This window comes from Gavialis gangeticus, unplaced genomic scaffold, assembly GCF_001723915.1.
Source record: "Gavialis gangeticus isolate Ggan-Ray unplaced genomic scaffold, GavGan_comp1, whole genome shotgun sequence".
Classification (NCBI taxonomy): Eukaryota; Metazoa; Chordata; order Crocodylia; family Gavialidae; genus Gavialis; species Gavialis gangeticus.
Window position 1 is genome coordinate 36,904,963 of NW_017728997.1, and position 8,762 is coordinate 36,913,724.

An 8,762-nucleotide genomic window follows, 5' to 3' on the forward strand; every position below is an offset into this window, starting at 1 on the left:
CCACCCTCACCCTGCACACAGATCTGAGGGCACATGCCCCTCATGCCCTGCTGGGGTGTGCATAGCATTGGGAACCGCTCCCCTCCCCATGCCCCCCGTACAAGCTGCTTGGCGTTCTGTTCCAGCCCCGCCGTGCCCCAGCTGAGCAGCACCTGCCCTGCTCCCTCACCGCAGGGCCTCGATCTGCACCCCCCCCTTACAGACAAGAAAAAATATAAAGTACATAAGCTGAAACTTTGAGACAGAAGGGGTACACTTGTTAAAAAAGGTTGAAAACCCATGATCTAGCTCATAGCCCTGTCTGACACCTATTACTAAGCAATAAAAATAATAAATATGAAGAAACTCGGAAAACAAGCATAAATTTTGAAAGAGCTTGACTGGCTGTACCAAAAAAGGAAACCAGTCAGAAAAGCATGAATTTCTCAATGAAGCCCACAACCGTGTTGTTAGGTGGCTATCACAGTGTAACTAGTTTTGAAATCATATACAACCTGTTAAATTACTTTTGGATCTTTCCTGTCTTAGACTATAGTGGATGAGCAGCTGGTTCTGAAGAAAGTGGCAGATGTTGTAATTCATTTATATGCGATGACTGCAACTATTTCCAGGGCTAGTCGATCAATCAGTATTGGTCTACGCAATCATGACCATGAAGTAAGTGTACTTGTATTTTATGTCACTGATGGTGTGCTAGGCTATTAGAAGGATATCATCTTAAGGAGTTTTTGCAAACCAAAGTTCTTGGAAAAATCTCTCTCCCAGTCCCCACCTTAATTTCAGAAGCCCATTGTAAAAGCATCAAGGTAACCACTGCATGTGTGTCAAGCCCCGGTCCCTGTGCAGAACGTTCAGTTTCAGAAATGCTGACACCAGGGATCCTGCCCCACCAGAACAATGGTGCTGAGCGATCGGCATGACAGGAAAGTGCTTGTAAACTGTTCTAGTCTGCATGTATTTGTATTCCCTTTCAAGTTGACCATAAACCACCACAAGCCAATTGTTACCTCAACTCAAGAATGTGCTCATTTCATGCAATGGACCTGAATTTTCCATTCATAAGAAGGCATTTTTAAATGGGCAGATGGTATATATCTGTCTCAGCCTTCACAGGAGCATGATTTCCTTGCTTTTCATCTGGGTCTTACTGACATAAAAATAGTCTCAACATGAAATACATAGAAAACAATTATTTAGTAAACCTGAAAATATAGTTAGAGGTTATTAAGAGACAAACAAGGAAGAAAAATGAGGAAAATGAGGTAAATTCTTCCTTCAGTTTCTGTGGACATTGAGTCATGACTGCTGTGTCCCCATGCTGATTTTTTTTTTTTTTAATCAATTATTAAAGCAACTGCCTAAGTGTGTGTGTTCATAATTGTTTGGCTAGTGCCATGCTTAATTGGCAGCATAAACATACAACCTTACTCACACTGTCATTAGAAAATACAGCTTGGCAGGCACATCAGGGTGTCTAATTGATTTAATCATTTCTGGAAAAAAATTGTGTTGAATGGAAAAAAAATAGCGACTTAATTGAGCAGTAGACCTAGAATAAATAACATTTCTCTCTTTAATGACCTTGATACTTGACACTTTTTTAGAAATCACTTCTGGACTTGTAACTGAGGACCATCTTCTAGGTAGTCTTCAGACATAGGTCATTCAATTTATAGGAAGCAGTTGCTGTAGAAAAATGAAAACCATTAAAACTTGCACAGTAGGTTATGCTAACGGGAAGCAACAATACAACCAGTTGGACATTGAGTTGGTAGCATATTATTCTGTTGGGGAAACTTTTATATTTTGATACTAACACAAACCTTTCTCTCTGGATTTTGTTTTGTCAGGTGCTGCTTACAAACCTATTCTGCAAAGAGGCATATTTCAAAAATAATTATGCCCTAGCTGAGTTAGAAACATGTAAGTTCTGTGTAACATGGAATGTATAAGCTTGTAGCTCCAAACCTTTAAGTAAACCATTGGCAAGGAAATGATATATTAGGAGGCTCAAGGTATATATGAAACTCTAATAGTGCCACGTGGTAATTCTTGCTGTAACAAGCTTTCAAATAGCTTGAGTTCTCTGTGTGTTGGCACTGCTGTGGTTTTAAAGCAATGTGAAAATGTTGCTCTGCCTTATCTGCTACTTGAAGAATTAATTGCTGAGAGAGAGCTGCCCTTTTGGGCCTGGGCCTTAAGGTTTTGACTGAGCTTCTAGAAAGTCTGAAGACATCAGTTGTAGTCAGCCTAGCTGTTCTGCTATACCTACGTTCACCTAGACTCTGAACAGTTTGCTTAAAATTTTGAACTCTCAATTCTCATTTCTACTGCAGCTGATATCCATCACTTGGCAAAGGGGCATAACAAAAGTGCACACCTAGGCATAGTTCTCCTTCACTGGCAGTAATAAATTAACATATGAAAAGTAGTATCCCTTAAAGAGAATTAGATACCCAGGGCTGACCAAGCATTTAAGTGTCTGTCTTGGGGGTCAGTTAAAATAAATCCATTACCTCTTCAACAGTAATGGCATCTTAGAAAGCCAAAACTAATCCATCATATTGTTTACTTCAGTGGAACTGCAGTTCTAACTAGACTGCTAAAACATACGTGTTCAGATAGATGCTGCTCTAGTGTACCATATAATAAATGCAGCCTAGGTGAGCCCATACCCTTCCACTCTCTGGAGCATGCTAATTGCAGTTGAATTAAAGTTGAGACTTCCTGGCTTCCCCATTGTCTAGCAGAAATGATGATGTGGCAGGCATTGGTACAGGTAGTTGTATTCGGATGTTTGAGGGGTTCTTTTGGAAAGAATGGTAGCAGTATCTGCCCATTGTGTTTTAAGAACAGAAGAATTATGCTAACTTCTTTCTATCTTTTCCATAGATTCTGATGAAAATATGGACAACGGCATTAAAAAAGTTGCAAGGTGGGTGTTGGAAAAAAGGGCATATACTTGTTCCTATCCATTTGACAGGACTTTCTAATCACAAGCATAACAGACAAACCTAGACTGTGACTGAAAAAGGCCAGGGTATTGCTCCTCTCTGTTTCAAGTTCTCAGCCATGTGTCTGACCGTTTTAAGCAAAAGACTTTCTTTTAATGGAAAATGTGTTACCATCTGAACAAATTTGTAAAAATAAAAATAAAATGTTACTGCCTCGTGTGTAAACAGACCACATTAAAAACCAAAATCAAGCAGCAACTATGGGTGATTCTTTTTTTTTTTCGAATTATGGTAACATCTGATCTGAATGAACGTGGCAATACTTGACTTTCATGTCCTGGCAAAGGAAATGTAATATAAAGGCACTGCTTGATTTACCCTCCCCCCCACTCCAACCTGAGACCAAAGTGATTCTCTTACCTTTGAAGATTTGTTGGTAAACTCTGTGAATACTGATGCATCTTTAAACCGTATCAAGTCAATGCTTTGTCTTATTTACTGAGGAAACATATTACATCAAGGAAAGACCTGTCACCTAACAAACCACGTGCAAGGTATTGAAGTACTATTTTAACCTTATAATAGACATTTTCTGAGCCTAGTGAATTTCTGCAAATGGTTTAAGGCAGAGGTGGGCAAAATATGGCCTGCGGGCCCGGTCCAGGCACAGGAGGCAGCCTGGGCTGTGACACGTGTAGCTTGTCCGGCTTCCCCCCGCCAAGGCATGCAGCAGGGCTGGGGTGGGGTGGCAACTGGACTCTATTTCCCAGCGGCCCCAGTGGTAGCAGCTTCTTTTGGCTGCTGCTGCTGGACCCGCTGGGCTGCCTAGGCACCCTGACCCATTTGTCCTGCACCCACCGCTGGAGGACAGGACCATGTGGGCCTGGGTGCTCTGCTGGGTGGCTGGGATGGGGCAAAGCCACGATCTGCTCCCTGCACACCCTTGCCCATGGAACCAGTCCCCATTGCAGGGGCATGCAGGCAACGAATCATAGCTCTGCCCTGGCCCTGTCCAGTGCTGTCACTGCCCTATGATACCAGCCTTGCCAGCCCATCCTACTCCTGACTCCCATTCCTTACCCACCCATGGCCCCGTACAACATAAGGAGTTTTGGGGAGCTGTTGGGGAGGGATGGGGGGGAGAAATAATTGCCCAAATAGTTACCCACCCCTTGTTTAAGGGCTTTACAGTTGTTGTCATGCTAAATATTCTACATAAAATTTACGTCTATCCTGTGGTTCTCAACCTGTATATACGTGAGACACCCCTAGGAAAATGACAGCTCTTAGGTTTCACTTGTTTCTTGACTACAAAAAATAGAGAGTTCTTCTATTGTAAAGAACTGAAAGAGCACAGCAAATACGGATTTGCTTTGAAATCTCTGGCTTCATCTTGTAAATCATGTTTGTACACGGAAGAGTCCTAACTGTGTGGCACCCATAGCACCATTAAACTAATCTCAAGGCACCCCAGGGTGCTGCAGCACTCTGAGAATCATTGGTCTATATATACCAAATCATTGTCTTGTACCGAAATAGTACTATATTTAGGAAAATCATAATATATCCAGTGTTGGCACTGGGAAAGCTTGCATTACTAGACTGCTGTCTCAAATGGGTGGGAGAGTCAGGCATGGAAAAAGGTCTAGCTCAATGGCTCTCAACCTTCTTAAGCTTAAGGCTCAGAAAATGCTAAGTCTTAGCTATCACTTGTATCCTGACTACAGAAAAATAGCAGAACAATTCTTCTATTACAGATAACTCCAAAAGACCACAACAGGCCAGAATGTTTTTGACACTGTGGATTCCTATTTGAAATTTCTGCGGTTACTGGCTGAATCAGGTGTAGGTGTTTGCACATCTAACCATGCACAGTGGATGCCTCTACATATGCAGTTAATTAAACTACTTCTGGGTACAACATCTACACATGTGCCCAGGACAGCAGCAATTTGAGTCTTGGCAGAGCAGGCCCAAGCTGGCAGGGGTACCGGGGGTCAGCCCTAGGCTCTGGGTAGTGGTGTTGGGCCTAGGTGGGACATGAGGGTGCTGAAAGTATGGAGCTGTGTGGCTAGGCAGCAGGCAGGAGTCTGGCCCCTGGCTGGCTGGGCTGATGGGGCACAATTTATGCCCACGGTCAGTGTCTAAACATGCATTTAATTGCAGTAAATTACCCTCGTCTTAAACCTGTGGCATTAATTAGTTTAGCGCAGCCTAACACTATTGCACATGTAGATAATGATGCTTTATTCTGCAGCTAATTAATCTACTCCGCAGTTACGCACATGTAGAAATGAAACCAGTGAGTGAGCATCACTAGTCTAAGTCAAGTATTGCCATGTTCACCCATCCCTAAGTGGGCTCCTCAGAAAAAATGTTCCTGTTGTACCTGTCAATCACATAGTGTCTGGCTAGGGTCCAGGAGTTTATCTCCATCCCATAAATGATTCTCCTGAATGGTGCCCTTTGTAAAACTGATTTGAAGTGCACTGTATTGTGTTGAATGTTCAATATGTCACTCAGGCTTAACAGACAAGGGCTGCAGGCTTCTTTAGTAAAAGTCTTCTAATTTTACTAAACCTCTGTCTGAACTGTTGCATTGCTGGGAGTACAGAGCTATGTCCAGCTGCCATGGTCAACACCGGTACAGAGGAAAGGAGATTTTGATGGCAGAAAAATATTAGACCAAACAGATTCTTCTGTTGCAAAGCATGCAGAAAGTCCACAAATCAGAACGTTTTTCACACTATGGAATCATGTCTGTACACCTAACAGTGCACAACACCCTATAGTACTTTTGAAAGGATTTCAAAGTACCCCAGGATACTATAGCACCGTAGTTGCGAATCACTGGTATATAAACTGCATCTCCTCCCCTTCCTTCTGCTTGACTTTGGGCAAACATGGCTAACTAATGCCCTCTCCCTGTATTAACAAATACAGAACCAGTCATAGCCAAAGCCATCAGATGCCACAGATCCAACACATGTCTAGCCCAGATGTGATAGATCTCATCCAGTGACCAAATGCCCTCATGGAAAGTGGGTGGGTAAAAGCAGACAAAAACTGGTCCAGAATGAATGAACACAACAAAAAAGACAAAGCAGAGACACACAAACACAGATAGGAGATTACTTTTCACTGAACAGCCACTCACTTTTTGCTCTCTCAAACTTGTACTGGAGAAATTTACAAAAACCTTCCAAAGCCTGGCCTAGGAACAAAAATTCAACACTGGATACCAAAAACCAGGGACTAAACAGAGACAGTGACTTTGTGGTTCATTATAATCTAACTGCTTAAGCACTCTGCACTCCATGATTCTTCCTCTTAAAGGGTGTAGCTCCATCTGCTTACCGGCATATCCTTCTTACTGCATTTATCTAGTAGGGCTGTGTGAAGCTTCGGTTGCTGATTCAATTTGACAGAGATTCAGCCCAATTAGGTGGCCAAATCTCCAAATCCAAATCAAAGCAGGAGACCCTTTAATCTCTCCAAATCGAATCAGAACCCTTCCAATTGATTCGGAGAGATTTGGAAAGATTTGATGATTCGGACATAGACACAGCTTTAAATGTTTTTTTCTACATACCTCAAGGTACCAGGCAGCTTGTGAATGCTGTGATGGTGGAGCAGATAGAGTCCCACAGGAATGTGGGGGGTCCCCAGAGTGCTTGGCAGCAGACCCAGAAGTGGATCAAAAGCACTTCTGGGTCCGCTGGGGGGCCTCCCCCCATGCCCCCACCTCTGCAACTGGTGCTGCTTGGGTCTGGGGCCACATGTGGGGCCCCCCACAGCTGATCGCCGAGCCAAGGGGGGGTGCTGGGGCAGGGGGGGGTCCCTCAGTGCACTTCACAAACCCAGAAGAGGTCTGGAAGTAGTTCCAGTCCACTTTTGGGTTTGCCACCAAGCACCGGGGGGGGGGGAGGGGGGCAGTGCCCATGCTCCTGTGGGATGCTCCATCTCTGCTCTTTTTACAGCCCTGCTCCACTCCTTTAATCTATAAGATGCAAATCTACTCTGCCTCCCTTCCTTTTGACAGGCTGTTTTCATTTACATATAGAGGGTTTCAGACACTACTGTTCCATTCATTACTTAGCTCAGACTGCAGCTGCAGCTTGATGCAGTCTATCCCCTTTTGTCCACTGTATTTGAGTCTCCTAAGTTACCTGAATCCTGTGTATTCACTGGAGCTGTGGCCTCGTCCTTTGAGGTGTCTTGATGTAGCACAAGGTTAGTTCTGTCCCTTCCTTCCTTCACTAGTCTTTTGTAGAGAAACGAATGTGCATAACAGTGCAACCTGAAGAAAAACACTTGTTTAGTGTAATCAAACCTGTGTATGTGTATGTAATAAAAAGGGATTTGTTCATTTTAATGTAAATAGTAGTGCATTCAAATGCATAGTTCTTGTTGCCTATCCTATGCCATGAGAACTGATACAATAGTTCTTTTTAATTATACAGTTGCTCTCAGTTACACAACAAATCATATAAACCTGTGGTGCTGAACCTTTTCCTTTGGCAGGCCGGAGGGGCAGGGCAGTGCCTGGTCTAACCATGGGTCCCATTGTAATTCAGATCCAGCAACTGGGGCCGGCATGGTGACCACCATCTGGTCATCAGGAGGAGGGTACAGGGTATCGCAGCCTGAGCCTGGCCCCACAGTGGGGGAGAAGGGGGCTTTACTTGGATCTGGTGAGGGGATGGGGCCTGGGGAGAAGGAGGTACATGACCTGGCCAGGGTCATAGAGACATGGCTCAGCCTCAGTGGTGGGAGGGGAGGTAAAAGGCATGTCTTGGCCACAGCCTAGCCCACCAAGGGGGTGGTGGGAAGGAAAGGGGGCTTGACCCAGGCCCATGGGGGACAGCAGGCCTGGTCTGGCCCCATGGGGAAAAAGGGGGCATGGCCCAGTCCCAAACCAGCCCCATGGGGAAAAGGGTGGGGCATGGCCCAGCCTCACAGGGAGAAGCAGGGGCACAGCCTGGCTATGACTAGGTATGCAGGGCATGGGGTTTGGGAATTTGGCAGGGGGAGGGTGGGCGTATTAATGGCCACTGCTCTCTTGCCACCAAATTGCTCAACCTGTGGGGCGCACCGCAGGCCAGATCCAATAGCTCCGCAGGCCACGTTTGGTCTGTAGGCCTGGAGGTTGAGACCCAAAACTCTCCCAAGTATAACAATGTAGTTTTAGGCAAGCAAGCTACACAGTAGAGTCTTGCACTATCTGAAGGTTTTATAGCAGTAATTGTAACTAATACTGAAAACTAGGTGCAAGCAACTGAAGTTGCACACAGTGCTAAAACCTTAAATTTATAATGAGATTTGATCACACAGATTGTCTCTCTGTCACTGGAATGAAAGTAACAGGTATTAATCAAGCTGTTTTTCTGTTCACTTTTTAGCTTTGTATTCTAAGCTGCATGGGTATTTACCTTTAGCAGCTCTTCCTTCCTGCTCTAATGCAGGTTGGAAGAAATATGCACTTAAACAAAACAAAACACAAAAAACCTGGCACTGCAGAATATACTTCAGTGTGTCCCACAGCTTCTGGTTTTTTTGTAAAAATATCATGAAGGACTGGTGAATTACTCCTATCGTTCTACTGAATAATCAGGGTTGGGCAAAATACAGCCCACGGGCCAGATCCACCCCGCCAGGCCAGTCTCTCTGGTCCACAAGGCCCCTCCGGAAACAATTATTGTTTTCAAAGAGGCAGCCTGCAGCTGCCTCTTTGAAAACAAGTGGGAGGTAGGCTTTCAGCGGTTGCACGCCATTGGACTGGCGGGCTCTGTGCTTCCACCTCTTGGG

The 8,762-nt window shown here is 44.5% G+C and overlaps 1 protein-coding gene across 1 annotated transcript in view; it reads left to right on the forward strand.

Moving 5' to 3' along the window:
• Positions 1–3,555, forward strand: part of ACAD9 (acyl-CoA dehydrogenase family member 9) — a 92,214-nt gene extending 88,659 nt beyond the window's left edge. The window contains exons 17-19 of the mRNA XM_019504617.1: positions 529–657; positions 1,851–1,923; positions 2,893–3,555. Of these exons, the coding sequence (XP_019360162.1) occupies positions 529–657; positions 1,851–1,923; positions 2,893–2,993 (303 nt within the window). The 3' untranslated portion in view covers positions 2,994–3,555. The remainder of the gene's footprint in view (positions 1–528; positions 658–1,850; positions 1,924–2,892) is intronic.
• The last annotated feature ends 5,207 nt before the right edge of the window (positions 3,556–8,762 follow it).